Source organism: Hemicordylus capensis, chromosome 1, assembly GCF_027244095.1.
Source record: "Hemicordylus capensis ecotype Gifberg chromosome 1, rHemCap1.1.pri, whole genome shotgun sequence".
NCBI lineage: Eukaryota > Metazoa > Chordata > Lepidosauria > Squamata > Cordylidae > Hemicordylus > Hemicordylus capensis.
Window position 1 is genome coordinate 290,375,015 of NC_069657.1, and position 16,136 is coordinate 290,391,150.

At 41.7% G+C, this 16,136-nt stretch overlaps 1 protein-coding gene across 9 annotated transcripts in view; it reads left to right on the top strand.

Moving 5' to 3' along the window:
* The window catches only part of ARHGEF10 (Rho guanine nucleotide exchange factor 10), a 141,229-nt gene that overhangs the window by 19,275 nt on the left and 105,818 nt on the right, over window positions 1–16,136 (top strand). For all 9 annotated transcript variants that reach the window (XM_053286169.1, XM_053286170.1, XM_053286172.1 and 6 more), the window contains 4 exons: window positions 7,023–7,193; window positions 9,913–10,212; window positions 11,016–11,082; window positions 14,812–14,891. In XM_053286169.1, coding sequence (XP_053142144.1) covers window positions 7,023–7,193; window positions 9,913–10,212; window positions 11,016–11,082; window positions 14,812–14,891 — 618 coding nt within the window. The remainder of the gene's footprint in view (window positions 1–7,022; window positions 7,194–9,912; window positions 10,213–11,015; window positions 11,083–14,811; window positions 14,892–16,136) is intronic.

Consider the following 16,136-nt stretch of genomic DNA (forward strand, 5'->3'; position numbering starts at 1 on the left):
TGAAAAGAGATAGCATCTGAGACAATACTGTACTCTAACGTGCTTCATATTTTGGGCCTGTGTTACTGTTACTACAAAAAGACAGGCGGACTTAATTCACTTACACATGGTTTTTGCCTTAGACACAGGGGAAAGATGCTGCTTATGCAAAAAGTACTAAGTATGGATGGCCCTAAAGAATGTCAAGGCCATGGGATAGAGCTGTTTCTCCAGTATTTTTGCTGAATGACCCTTTCCTAGGGCAGGGGACCACCAGCCGCTCCGTGGGGTATCCCTGTACCTGTTATACAGAATATGTTATACATGTAACTACTATTACTGTTGTCCTTTTCAACAAGAAAGTTCTCAAAGCAGTTCACATAGAAAAGAAAAACCAAGAATATGTTTGCCCGCAAAGAGCTCACAATCTAGAAAGTTGCACAAAGTAGACACCGGCCACTGGAAGACTGCTCTGCTGGGGATGAATAGGCTCCCCTACTAAATATAAGAGAATCACCACTTTGACAGATGCCTCTTTGTCCAGTTTAGAAGATAGCAAAACTGGGGGTCTTTTCTCATGATTTTATTGCTTTGTTAGAGGTTTTTTTTCTCCAACCAAGATGGCAAAGGCTGGGAGATTAGATAACAGGACAGGTTCCCATGGATACCTACTGGAGCTCCTTAGCAGTGGGACATTTCGGCAAATGCCACCACCCAGGCTGCTTTCCCCTTTATTCCCTTTTAGCTTTTCATCTGTCTCAAGCTCCTGATTACTAATTTAGTTCTCTTTCTGATGCTACTTCCTAAACTAATTTCCATGTTTAATAGCTATGTTCTTTTGCTTTATTCTTTCTTTTAGATAAGGCTAAATGTTGTCCTTTGTCTTCCAGGCATTATTGTCAATAACCCTCTAAAAACAATTTCTGTGCTCTTTCCCCTCAAACCCGTATTGTTTTTTCCCACTGGTGAGAAAGTTATTCTTTTTCAGCAAGCATTAAGCTGTATCATAGTATCTTGATGGACTTTTAGGGTAATAATGATTTTCCTTGAAATGTTAGTTTTTTAAGTAATGGTGGGAGGTAGTATAGGGAGGCAAACAGGAATAGCAACAGCTATAGATATATTTTATTAGCATTTGTCATTATTATTCTGAAATATATTGTCTGGCACTTTCATGTATTCAAATATATCATAGATTCCTCTCTCCCTTGTTCATGCATGATGTTTCATTTATTAAGGTTTGCTTAAAAGTCTTGTTTGCCATATTTTATTGGTTCTGCAAGTTCATTTTTATATTGTATGTATGCTTTTGATTTTCAGTTTTGTTGCTATTGCTCTGATATGTGACATACCTGTTGTGCCTAGTGCTTCAATAAACTGCCATCCATTTGTTTCACTTAATTTTGTGTATTAGTGATTCTTAGTCTGTGTATATCCCTTTCTGATCAAGCATCTAGCCACTGGTTTTCACTCACCGGAGCAATTAAAGGGGCTGATTTTCATTGGTGCATTGGCCATATTAACACTTAAGGATTCTTGAATAAAGCAAAATATTAAAATATTATTGCTAAGAAGTAAATAGCTCATTAAAACTAAACTGATTATACTTGTACATTTATGAATTGTTTTTTCAATTTTTTCATGCCATCCAGGAGCAGGAGTTTAACATTGGAGCTTAAGCCTGCTTTGGAAATTGTAAGAGTATTGCCTAAACTGAACAAGGGAGTTGATTTTTGTCTGTCTATGCAGCGTTTGTTTGTGAGAAATGCCCATTTAAGCACACAGACATTACAAAGGATGGCAAAAATAGAGCCACGATTTGAGATGAATGAGAACAGCATTTGAACTATAATTATCAATGGTCTCTTGTTTGGGAAGCTGCTAGTAGCTTGTTTAATGTCTGAATTTCTGTTTTGAAATAGGACACCTTAAAAAAAAACCCCTTTCCATAAACAAGTGAAATAACTATGTTACAGCAAATCATTCTTATAAGAGTCTGTTTTTAAATAATAGGCAAGTGAAACAGAAATGAGATTTGGGGGGGATTTTTTGTTACATAGTTTGTAAACATATCTCTTGCTACAACTGTAAAAAATCTACCCAGAGTTGGAGACTTATGATGGCATCTGGACAAGGTCTATAGGTTTTGTTTTAATACTTCACTCCTGCAATGTTAGCAAACTTCCCCCAACTTGTCTTAAAGTTTTATAGTAGTTTTGGTATGCATTATTGAAGTTTCAGCCCTATTTCTTTGTCTCTTCTAATGAATACAGAGTTCAGTAGGTTAAGAATGGAGGTGTGTATATAAATTACTTCAAAAATTAGGAGTGTTCTGCTGATCAGCCAATGCATTCTCCTCTGGCAGACTGACATGGCTGTAAAGGTGGCATCACCACCAGTGAAATGTCCAGACTAAAGTACATTCAGAAACTAAAGAAAACCTAAGAAAAAATTGGCCAGAGAGATGGATGGGAAAAGGTAAAATTAGTAGTGCAACCTGTGATAAAAATGAATGTTGGCTCCATTGGACATAAAAGGTGTGATGCAGAACCAGCTTGTAGGTTAAAATTAAAAACCGATTCAGCATAAAGACACCTCTCCGAAAGGTTTAGTGAAAGGTATAGGGTTGTGCTTGATTTAGTCTGTATTCATGCAAAACTGCTGTATTGTGCTCTAAAAGGTCAAGCAAAGTATTAAACAATAAGAGTAGATATGATGTGATGTGAAAAATATCTACTAAGATGTTTATTTGCTCTGCACTGTGCTCATGAAGAAAAATAATGGTTGGACTACATATGTGCTCTGAATATGGAGACCTGTTCTGTAGCTTGACTAATAGCACTGAATTTAACTTGCTTCCAGGAAATACTTATATCCTCTGGATTAAATCTGAGAACTATTGCAGAGCCCAAATGGGATGTGTTCAGCAAGAGATTTTCTTCCTGTGCAACAGAACATAACTCCTGACTGTTTGTTTGCAGGTTTTTAATGCTCCAATTTCCTTTTAGTCCCTTGGCTCCATGAAATGTAAGAACAAACTAAAAACAGCCCATGAATGAAAACAGCTGTTGGTTCTGTCACATTATGCCAAATATATTGACTAGTTAGGCGCGTAGGTGCCCCTAGAAGATGAGATCCAAAACTAAACCTGCAATTGTGTCTGACACAGAAGGAAGAAACAGTTGAAGTGAGTCTTCAACATGTTGGAAAGGTCAGGCTTAAATCTAAAGCACAGATCATATAATATTCCTAAAGCATCTAATATTGGTAATGCAGAGAACTCTAAAACTTTAATTTTGGAGTCCACCCAGTTGCTACTGAAACACTTAAAACATATCCCAGAATCATTTTTTAAAATGCCTTTTGAGATTGCAATGAATTTGGATAGGGTTAGGAGTTCCAGAACAGTGAACCTCTCATGACATGAAAATTCTACTCAAGTGTTCCAAAGTACAAGAGAATAAATTCAGTATAATCTATTCTAATTATGGACCTACTAGTGACGCAGAAGAGCGATATAGGAAGATGCTGAAAGGCATCATCTCAAACTGCGTGGGAGGAGGAAATGGTAAACCCCTCCTGTATTCTACTAAAGACAACCACAGGACTCTGTGGTCACCAGGAGTTGACACCGACTCGATGGCACACTTTACTTTACCTTTACCTTAGGGACCACCTGCTCCCTGCTTAATCTACACACCTGACTGGATCAGCTGGGAGGGCTCTGCTCTGCAGACCAATACCTGCTGAGGTCCATTTGTCCAGCACACAGGACAGAACCTTCTCAGTTACTGTCCCCAGGCTGTCAAACTCACTCGCAGGTGTGATCCACATGGCTCCTTCTCTCCCAACCTTTAGGAGGAAAGTTGACTGCCCTCTTTGTTCCGGCTTTCACCAAAGAGTCCCTGCTCTCTTTAAATTTTTAGCTGTGTCTGTTCTGTGTTTATTGAAATTTTTTAACCACCCTATGGTCAAAGGAATGCACCACTGGGAGACCTTAAAGGCCATGTTTAAGACAGATCATCCTGGAGAGAATCTATCTATGTGGTCGCTAAGAGTCGACACCAACCTGATGGCACTTAATCAATCAATCAAATGGTGATATTAAAATAAATAAGTGACAAAAGGTGATATAAAAATAAATCTTGCTTGCAATGAGCCTGTTTGCATTAGAAGCACCTTTAAATGAAAATAGATTATGCTTTCTTAGCATTCATGAAAACTTTTAATGTATAGAAAATCAAGAGCAGTTACACAGTTTAGCATTATTAAATTGAAAAAACAATACACTGTGCTGTGTCTGTTTGCATATCACATTTTCTTTCTCCTCCCTTTATTTTTCAACCAATTATGAACTTCAAATGACCTCTTTAATGCATAAAAGATATTAAAATAGCATACAGATATTTCCACAAAACATGTAAGTTAAAACAAAAAGCAACGTTTTGGTGTAATATGCCATCGCCAGTGCTCCATTCAGCATGCTAGCTGAAGGCACTTGCATGGGAAATAGGAAATGGAAAGCAGCAAATGGATAATAGAGAACGTTTGAGGGAGGAGAGAGCAGACCTTTTTCAGAGAAGATATTAACTCTTTCAGTGGCTGATGAATCTCATGGCTTCTTTCATCTACATTAATATTAGGTTTCAGTTGCTCTATGAACATTGCTTCCTTGATCTTATTCACCTCAATGTTTATACTTCTGTTTTGGTCACTCTCCCATTGTGTCCTTCTTTCGTATGAATCATCCACAGTTTTGTTTGACTTTTATTATGATGCATATCAGCTAGATGTTCTTTATGTCTTTTCATTCATACTCTTCCTGTTTCTCCACTATAGGATGCTGCACATTCCACACCTTCACTTTTATACACTACCCCCTTCATCTTACACTAACCCACATCCGCCTCACAGATAGAACAATCCCTCCCTTCACCTTTATTATCATACAACTGAGATTTAACTAAGCTAAAACTTTAAGGCACTTTCCAGATTGCAAACTGTTCAGCGGTAGTAAGGCTTGGCAGGGTAGTAAATAAAGGGTGTTGCGCAAAGCCACCAGCAGGGGGAGCAGTCTTTTCTAGCTTGCATAAACTTTTTACAACTGGAAAATACAGCTCTTTTTTTAAAAAACCAGACAAAAACACATTGTAGTACTGTAATGCAAAGATAAAACCCGATTAAAAATGTGAACGGCACCTTGCTGACAGCTCAGGAACTGCGATGTTGAAACACAGGCAGTACGGAAGAACACTTAATGGACACATAGTGAAACTGTTGTAGGGTGTAATTTGGAAAGCACCAAAAACAATATTTAGTTAAATCCCATTTGTATGATGAAGTGACAGGATTCTGGAGGAGACTATCCTGCTCATTCATGTGTGGAACTAACCCAAGAGTGCCTGGGCCACCTCCTGGAGCATTAAAACCATTGCTCATTTGTGGAAATGTTATAGGTAGTTACTCTCAAACATCAGTCTGAGCCTCTTGTAATTCAAGGCTGAGACACATTTATGTATTAGTTTCACTATCATGGGCTCATTGATTGTCAGAAGGCTGTGTTTTGGTCTCTGCCATCAATCAAATTCTGTACTCAAAGTAAATTTCATTATCTTCTAAAAGTTAAATAACACCCCATTTTTTAAAATCAAAGAATGGGGAGTGTGGAATAAAGAAGGAAGCAAATGGAGGTGGGGTTAGATGTCAGGAGGAAATGCAATTTAGGAGAGATGGGAGGAGAAAGGGAACAGTGCAGGATGCTGAGAGTGACATTCAGACCATGGTTTGGCATTATGAGAGAGCAGGCACAAGCCTCAGGTTCATGCACTCTCTCCCCTGCCTTCTTTGTGAACAGTGGAGAATACAAGACAATTTTGTTGTTGGTTTACAGCAAATCAGAATTTGCCCTTTTGTCCACATCCAGTAAATGATGGTTTGCCATAAGCCAGGAACTGAAGCTTTTAATCTCCTGTACTTATGGGCAAAGGTTTAGGTCTGCTGATTTGAATGCAGCCAATGTCTCCTATGCAACTGGTAGAGCATCTGCTAATATTTACAAAATAAGCAGTAACAGCTTTCATTGGTTGCCTCTTGGTTTACTCAGCTTTGTTACTGTATCTGAGCATTCCCATTCTTGCTGACAGAAGCTTTTCCTTTTGACCTTGACTGCATGCTGGTTTGGTCCCATAGGACTGTCTAATAGGAAAACAGTGTTATATCAAAAGGTGCTTGAATGCGGGAGATCTAAAAGCTCAAGATAACTCGATTGCATGACATGTCACCAGCTAGGCATTGGATATCCTTTTAGCTTCTTATGGGTGAAAAATGCTGAACTTCCTTTCCTACACAAGTTATGGATTAAAGGTGTAACTACTGTGTCAGTAATAAGACATTCTGGTTCAGCTTGGTTGAAGAAACAGAAGATGTTGCAAGAATGCTTATTGCTGTGACAGTCTGGACAGCTGAGAGGTGTGACTTGCATGTGCTTTTCCATAAGTAATATGCAGAGCATGTCCAAGCTGGTAGAAAAGTAGATAAAATCTTTTGCAGATCAGGAAGGGTAATAATTCGCCTTTACCTCATTTATCTGAAAAGAGGTTGAATAATCTTGGTTGCAAATATGTGCCTGAAATTTTTAACTCCCAGAATTTTTGTTGGGCTTGCAGAGGAGTGTGACTGTCTGTCTGCACATGTGCGTGCGTGCGCGCATGCACACACACACACACACACACACACACACACACTCACTCACTCACGGGCTGAAAGATAGTGGCAGCCAGTACGACTGGGGCTGAGGGGAGGGGAATGAGACACAGCTGGAGCTTGTTCCTGCTGCTCTTATTGGCGCACATGGTTATCTCGGTTTCTCTTGACTTGCCCCACTGTGGTGTTAACCACAGGTATGCAGAGTGGTCACCAGGTTCTTGGCAACTGTGGGTGGGACTGCAGCCCTAACATTTCATTATTTACTGTAAGGCTATCTATACATTTAATGGCAATTTATCCATTTCATTGAATTTCAAAAAATTTTTTTCTGTATTCAGTTTTAGAAAACGAATTAACAGCCAGTGTTGCTAATGAGGAAGAGGAAGAAGAAGGAGAACGGTTTGATTTCGATAGTGGAGATGAAGTACCAGAAGCAGACAGACAAACCATTTTGCCACCTAATTCTGATGCTAACAATAATGCAGAACAGGAAGAGGTGAATTCTACAGGTATCTGCCTCCGTGCTTAATAAACCATGAGAGCATTCCTTGAAGCTGAATTTTCATGTGAATATATGAGTCATCTTTTCAAAACGAATATTCAAAATCCCTGTGTAATTTTTCATTCTAGGTATAAACTAGAATATGGAGGGAGGATTGCGGTAGCAACACTGAACTTACCCATGCCCTCCACATGTTCAGGGTGCTGTTAGTTATGAAATTTATATGATTCATACTCTGAAAAAACTGAAGATAGAGATATGTCTATGGTGTAAGGAGCCTGTGTGTGTATGCTTCCTTGTAAAAACAAGAACAACAACAAAACACCCCAAAAAATCTTGAACAAGTGGAGTTCAGAGTGGGGCCAGAGCTAATGACTTTCCCCTCTGCATTTCTTTCTACTAAAATATGAACACTTGTACTAGGCTAAGTTGTACATAATATAAAACAAAAATAAATTATATATAAATTTCCACATTTTACAGTCCTCCTCAAGTAAGCCTAAATGTGTCTCATTGCTGCAAAATTCAAAATAGTCATCTCTTTAAGTACAGCTAACTACCTGATTTAGCTAATTTCCCCCACCACTGCCAGTGAATACCTTGACATAAATGTTGGAGAAAATCAGTGCAATGGGCCAACCTAAACTGATGGACCACCAAAAGCTAGAAAACTTGCTATAGGGGGTGTCAATCCCTATGGTGAGTGTATCGTATAAATAATCTACATTTGCCAATCGTTCTCTATATAATTTGGGGCTTTTTTTCTGAATTTCAGGCAGATACAATCTGCTGCTCATTAGAGGCCGCCCTCCCACTTATGCAAGCAGAAGTGCTTTCTTTTCTGCAAGAAACTCTTCGAATCCTATCCAATATTATTAAGAGCTGCAAATTCACACTTCCCTGTAGAGCGCTTTTGTACCTGCTGAGAAAATAGAAATGAGTGACAGAATAATCTGAGGAAATCTTGCTGCACCATTGTCAAAATTTCACACTCCAATGCTTTCTTCTATTGCGTATTCAAAGAGGAAATGAGATGTTCATTTTTATGTTTTCCATCCATGTTCTGGGCTTTAAGTCAGGGCTACACAAGTTTGGCCTCCCAGCTGTTTTTGTAATATATAGTGACCAATATCCAGGGATTATGGGAGTTGTAGTCCAATATCTGCAGGAGGTCTGAAGTTGTACATGCTTGCTTTAGAAGACTCTTATCTTCAGCATTTTTGCTTTAAAAAAAAAAAATCCATTCTCTGACTCCAAATAAGAAACTGAGGTGATTCTCATGACGGCCCAAAAGCGGGCTAAGGGAGCCTAGCTTGCTTTTGGGCGATCATGTGCTGCAGTGAGAGCTGCGTGGCTCCCGGCAGCTAACCCTCATAAATACCCCTCCCCTAAAACGAGGTTAATGGAGTGAGCGCTCCTTTAACTTCGTATTTTTTGCTCGTGTGCTGCCGTGGTGTGTGTGGTGACACACGAGAAGACCCCCGACCAGGAGGCTGCAAGCAGCCTCCCAGGCTCAGGGGTCTCTCCAGGATGTCCTGTGCACTTGTGCAGGGCATCCTGGAGCTTCCGGGTGCAGTGTGGCCCCTGATCCCTGCAGCTCCCACCGGCTCCATGATGGAGCCGGCAGTCATGTGGGCAGCTGGTTCAGCTGCCCAGGGCTGCTTTCTGATCATCTGCGGGGAGAGTGGGCTAAGCCTGCTCTCCCCGCAGACCTCCTTTCAGTGCCTCACAGTGCTTGTGTGACTCACCTCTCTGAGTCAAGGTATTGATTTATTTTCATATATTTATTATTAATTTGCCTTATAGCACCATCAGATGCACAGCACTTGGTTTTACAAAGTAACATAAGCAGAGGAACATAGGTCTCTGCCTTTTAGGAGCATCGTCTAAATGTTAGGCAATAGGGAAGGTGAGGAAGTGGAGAACAAACAAAGAGGCTATTCTCATGAGCAGCCCAGCCTGGGTTAGGCTGCTTTTGAGGAGCACCGGGATCGCCCCCTATCCTGGCACTTCTGTCCTGCCTAACCCGATTTCTTACCCCGGCCTTTAGCCAGGGTTAAGGGTGCAAGCATGCCCTTAAGCCCGGCACCAAGGTTGTGTGTGTGCTTGGGCTGCAGGCAGCCCGTACACAGAGAGATGTGTGGCAAGAGTTCTCAGCTGAGGGAAGATCCCTCAAGGCTCGTGTGCTGCCTGAGTGGCAGAGCCTGCAAATGAAACCCCATCCTATGTGGGGAGGAAGACAAGAGCCTTCCTCCCCGCCAGGCCGCTGCCCCATCAGGTATGTTGGTTGTGTGCATGACCCTAAAGAATGAATGTGAGTAAATGTTGTCACAGGTCCTTGGACTTCATGTCAGTTGGGAATGGGCACTAATAGCAATAGCAATAGCAATAGCACTTACATTTATATACCGCTCTATAGCTGGAGCTCTCTAAGCGGTTTACAATGATTTAGCATATTGCCCCCAACATTCTGGGTACTCATTTTACCGACCTCGGAAGGATGGAAGGCTGAGTCAACCTTGAGCCCCTGGTCAGGATCGAACTTGTAACCTTCTGGTTACAGGGCGGCAGTTTTTACCACTGCACCACCAGGGGCTCACTAAGGCAGCAAGATGGGTTTTGAAGGGAAAGGAGGTCACTTCGTATGTGTCCTGAGAAGAAACCTCTCTCTTCCATAGAGCTTTGACAATTCTAAAAAATTAAAACTTTTCTTTCATATTTTAAAGCTAATGAAAATCTAGGAAATGTAGACAAAACTGAGAAAACGCAGGGAGCTGAAGCCAATGGAGAGGTGGCCCTTCCTCGAGTAAATCCATACTCGGTCATAACCATTTCACCAATGCAAGAGAAAGAGCCATCGTTGTCGCCAGAGCCGGGTCCACAAGATGGAAGTATAAGCCCTACACTCTCGAGCGGCTATTCTGTTCCTGTGCCCTGTGGCTATGCTGTGCCATCCAATTTGCCACTGATATTGCCAGCGTACTCCAGTCCTGTTATAATAAGGAGTTTATCTGTGGATGAAGAAGGTAGTGTATTTTGTACTTTATTTTCTATTATGTAATGTTATAATTGAGTGACTCTGTGGAAGAGAGGGAAGAAGTGAGAAAACTTTCAGTTTAATATTCTTCTCCTTTTTCTGGAATTATTATTATTCATTTATTTTTTGCATATTGGTTGTTGAGGGCAACCAAACTTTGCACATTGCTTAGTTGATTATTTTGTAACCCACAGTGCAGTTTCTCTGGATTTTTTCCATAGACGGGGGCTTCAACGATGAGTGAGAAACTTGTAGCTCTTTAACACACAGTCAATGCTCTGAAGAGTGCCACTTTTTAAAAAGAAGAGTTGAGTTTGTATGGAGAAGTAGGAGAGATGGAAATACTGTGCATTTAGATTCGTGTTGCCATGAACATTGCAAATGTATATTATTTTTCAGTGCTGCACCTGTTGCTTATTCCAATCCACTTTTTGCTGATAGGAATAGCAAAATATAGTGGTTAGAAAGTATGTAAGAAAAGTAATTGTAAACCGCCCTGAGCCAGCTTGGAAGGGCGGTATAAAAATCGAATAAATGAAATAAGTATGGGATGCTCTGATGCTTGTTGACAGTGTTTATATGCATGCCTTTTTGTCTTTCTGTTCCCACCTGTACTATCTGGCAAGATACACAGTAGTATATTTTTGTCTGAGGCACTCAAAACCCGTATTTAGTTGTGTCATGGAGGAAGGCATTTTATTTAGCAAATTACTATCACAAATATTATTTTCCGTGTTGAATAAAAATGAATGCATTTTTACATAGTGGTTGAGGACTTCTGTTTCCTTTTAGCAAACACTCAGATAGTAGCTGAGGACTGCCGCTCTAACTCTCAGAGCTCAGAGGATCCTCAGAACAGGTAATTTGTAAACTTATTGGCATTTAGTCATGAGGGAGCCTTTTTGCAGAGTGAGTGGCATGGGGGAAGAGGTCAAAGAGGTGTGACACTGTCACTTTATGACTATGTCTTGTCAGGGTTCCCAACCCTGAGTCCCCAGATGTTGGACTACAGCTCTTGTCATGCCCAGCCCCAATGGCTCCAGTGCTCCAACAGCATCTGAGAATCCCTGCTGAAAGGGATTGGCCCTCAATTAGAGTGCTGGAAGATTAGACCAGGCATCCCCAAACTGCGGCCCTCCAGATGTTGCTGAACTACAACTTCCAGCATACCCAGCCACAAAAAAATGTGTCTAGGGATGCTGGGAGTTGTAGTTCAGCAACATCTGGAGGGCCGCAGTTTGGGGATGCCTGGATTAGACAGAAGTTGGTGGTTAAGTGTTTTCTTCTCCAGTTCACTTCCTCTGTTTTGCATGAGTCTCCTACTACTCTTGCCTCATATGGAGACACATGCCAGCATCAGTGAGCTATGGCCTCTATTCCTTGGTTGTGGTCTTTCTGGATGCATCTGGTTGGCTGCACTTGATGGGCCTTTTGGTCTGAGCCAGCAGGGCTCTTTGTATCTTCTTGTTTTTCTGTGGAATTTCTGCAAGTTTGCTCCCTCTGTCTGCAACAGCTGCTGTCTCTGTTTGTCAAAGCAGTTCCCTCTGCTTCATCAACTTTCTTTAACTGACCTAGCTTTGCAGTTTTGTTTCCACTTGACTCTCAATCTGTGATTCATTTTTAGGTCCTCCTTGGATGTCTCCCTTTATGGGATACTTGTCTTGCCTAGCTTGTTAGCCCTTTGGATCGAAACTACCCAATTAGAGCTGCAGACAGTGCTTTCAAACCACAGTATTCTGTTGGATAAATGGAAGGATAACACTTTTGTTAGGCAAAGCTGTCAAAATCAGATCATCAAGTTTAAGCTTTCTGTGGACAGTTATTGGCAATGCTTCATATCTGAGCAAATGCCACCTAAGTTTATTGACATCTGACTGCCTTCTCAAAAACACATACTGGGTTGCACTGTGATTGCCTAAAGAGAGTGTCTTTCTCCCTCTACTCCTGAGAAGGAATACTTGCACAGTATTCCTGTGCAAGTATTACACTGCAGAAAGGTTGACAAACCTGCCTTCCTCTCCCGCCACCAAAATAGCACTAATGTGAAGCTGCCCATGGACCCATCATCTGTTGCAGCCCCTTTATGTGGGATGGTTCCTATGTCAGAGGTGATTGCCTCAACCTGATCGGTGAATCACCTGTAATGGTGGTGGGAGAAGATGGGGAGTAGTAGGTAGCCTGGCTGTGCAGTGGGGTTTTTTGTTCCAACTATCAGTGTAGTTAATCTGCTGGTTACTGGAACCAGGAGACCATTGCAAAGCTGCACTGTTCTGCCTTCTATTCCTCCTCATCCCCAGATATGAGCTAAGAGGAGGTGTGTGTGTGTGTGTGTATCCTTCTTGTGCATCCTTTCCTCTTCTAATTTGCTTCTCACAGCTTAACTGTGAGGCTGTGGCCACCTGGACTTGACATGCAAGGCGGGTAGGGTCTGGCTCACTGAATTTCTAACTGGCATATTCGAGGATGGGTGTGTGTGTGTGTGTGCTTCCATTGCCATGCCACAGTCCGCTGTGCAGATGACATTGCTGTACTTAATATGACTCCCTAGACATGCTGCACAGAGTCTGGCAGCAGTGTGTAGCCACTTCTAGTTTTCTTGTGTGCATACAGAGCCTCTGAAGTTATTCACGTGCATGTGCAAAACCAGGCTAAGGAAGCTCAGCCTGGTTTTACATGTGCATGTGAACCTCCAGGCCCAATCCCACTGGCGCCATGGCAGTGAACCTGCTTACAGAGCCACCCTCCAAAATAAGGTTAGGAGAGCGAGCACTCTTGTAACCCCGTTTCTTTGGATATCTGCCAGTTGTTCTTCTTGCAGCCCGTGCTGGCTGGCTGTGGGGCTCCCAGTTGGCTTTGGAGAGGGGAGGGGGGATCCTCATAATGCACCACACACCTGCATGCTATGTTATGGGAGCTCCAGGGTGTGGGGTGATGCGGGGTTGGCAACCGACCCTTGGAGCTACCGGCAGCAGCCCTTAATCTTCTGGGCGGGTAGAAGAACCGGAGCATTTGCAGGGAGGTAAGCTTTTCCAGGCTTCTTCCCCTCTAGTCCTCTTGCCTTTCTCACTGCTCGTGAGAAAGGGCTCTCTATCTTCAAAAAACAATGGCAGTGGTAGAGCTGTGGTTCAGGATCTGAGCACCTGCCAGTACAGAGTAGGAGTGATGGCTAGGTGGAAAGGCATAGCATGGCGCACTTGTCTGGCAGGCTGCTTAAGAACATAAGAAAAGCCTTGCTGGTTCGCCTGTCTAGTCCAGCATCCTGTTTCACACAGCCAATCAGATGCCGCTGGGAAGCCCATTGGCAAGAGCTGAGGGCATGCTCTCTCTCCTACTGTTCCTCCCCTGCAACTGATATTTAGAGGCATCTTGCCTCTGAGGCTGGAGGTGGCCTATAGCCCTCAGACTAGCAGCCATTGAAAGACCTGCCCTCCATGACTATATCTGAGCCCTTCTTAAAGCCATCCAGGCTGTGGCTGTCACCACATCTTGTGACAGAGAATTCCATAGGTTGATTATGCATTGTATGAAAAAGTGCTTCCTTTTGTCAGTCCTAAATTGCTTGGCAATCAATTTCATGGGATGATGCCTGGTTCTAGTGTTATGCGAGAGGGAGAAAATTTCTCTCTATCCACTTCCTCCACACCATGAGTGATTTTATAGACCTCTATCATGTCTCCTTTCAGTTGTCATTTTTTCTAAACTCAAAAGCCCCAGGTATTATAGCCTTGTTTCGTTAGGAAGGTGCTCTAGGTCCCTTATCATCTTGATTGCCACCTTCTGCACTTATTCCAGTTCTACAATGTTCTTCTTAAGATATGGTGACCAGAACTGTACACAGTACTCCAGATGTGGCCACACCATAGTTTTGCATAAGAGCACTATAATATTAACAGTTTTATTTTCAATCCCCTTCCTAATGATCCCTAGCATGGAATTGGCCTTTTTCACAGCTGCCACTCACTGAGTCGACACTTTCAATGAACTGTCCACCACAACCCCAAGATCCATCTCTTGGTCAGTCACTATGACAACTCAGACCCCATCAGCATATATGTGAAGCTGGGTTTTTTTGTCCTCATATGAATCACTGTACACTTGTTAACATTGAATCTCATTTGCCATTTTGTTGCCCACTCCCCCAGTTTGGAGAGATCCTTTTGGAGCTCTTTGCAATCTCTTTTGGATTTGACTACCCTAAATAGTTTGTTGTCATGTGCAAATTTGGCCACCTCATTACTTATCCCAACTTCTAGATCAGAAGATCTATACACAACACCCTGTTAAAGGGATCTACATATGCAAATGATATACAGATTAATTCCAATATTAGTTAAACTTATATTATTAAGGTGGAGTCTGTAGCACTGCACTTTTTTGCATTAACTTATGTCTAGACAAGTAAAAGTAGAGTTAGTCGTGCTTTTTTAGGCCTCATTTAGCACAAACTAGAGGAATGCTCTGCAAATTTATTGAACAATTATTACACTTCTTTTACTAATATGTAACTCTCTCGATATAATTGATTTCTAACTACATTCCAGTTCCCTGTGACTATTTTAATTGTTATATTTTTGTCCTTATTTTCAAGTGAAGATAATCGGGGGAGTAAAGATGATAATGCTTTGGCCAAATGGACTGCTGATCCTGCAAACACAGACTGGATGGAGAGTAAGTACCAGTGACCGCCTTGGGACTGTTCTAATGAGAGGCGGTATATAAATGTAACAATAAATAAATAATAACTAAATAAATACCACAGTTCCAGTGACTGAATATTAGTAGGTCAGAGATGATTCCATTAGCTGCTTATGTTGGAATGTTTGATTCAATCTCGGATGAATTCCTTAATGTTTAGATTTGCTCTCTGGATGTTAGACTTCTTCCTTCAGTTAGATCCAGGAGCTCAAAGAACAAGTTATCTGCTTGTAGGAATGCTGCAGTAATCTTGAACTTCAGTTTACAATGCAAATATTGTCATTCTGCTTGTGTGGAGAAATATTCCAGATTTTCCTTATGTCAGAACCCATCTCTTAATTTTCATCTGGGGGAAATGGATGGCTGGAAAGGCAAACTCTTGCACATTCTGGTCAGATTTTTTAAAAAGTTGCAGTTGGGTGTGCAACATCTTGTGCTCACTTGGAAAACTGTTCTTCAAAGGCAGCAAAGAGCTTCCTGAGACGCCCCTGCTTTGTAGATATGAAACTTACAAGATATTGGATTGTTTTAGATGCAAAATGGAGCCTCAAAATGAATTTGAGAATGCCCTCTGTGTCTTTCTGACCAAATGCACCCCTCAAATTCACCTGAGGTTCAATTTGGCCAAACAAACCAAGCTTTGAAACAAAGGTGTGTAGTTGGTTTGTTTGTTTTGAGCATGGCTGAATTGGCCATCACATTGCATCCGATCTGACCCCCAAGCTTTTTTCTCAGCTTGTTGCAAGAGGCTCAGCACAGATCAGCCAAGAAACAGCCACATATTGGGCAAATGGTGGAGGGAGGCGCCAATGAAACTCCTGATAGCAAAACAAAGCACACTGCTGTTGGGTTGTCTGTGGAGGGAACCTGCTTGGTTTTTTTGAAGTTTGGCTAGAAGTTTCTGTGGCTCCATGTTTTATCTGACAGGACCCCATTGTCAGTTTGCATCTAGTCCATTGAAAAGTGGCGGCGGCGGGGGGGGGGGTTGACATATAATACAGCTAGTATAATTATTTGATAAAAGTGATTGTCCATGTTGTAGTTCTATAGCCTACATGTATAACCAAATGAAGTATTGATGTTGATAAGCGGAATTGCTTCCACTTCAAGGATTGTTAGCAAACCTAATAGAATGATTTACTTCTGGTTAAACTGATGATAGCCTAACTCTGTGTGTGTGACTGAAAGAATGTATGAGTAAGCAATATATCAGCCTCC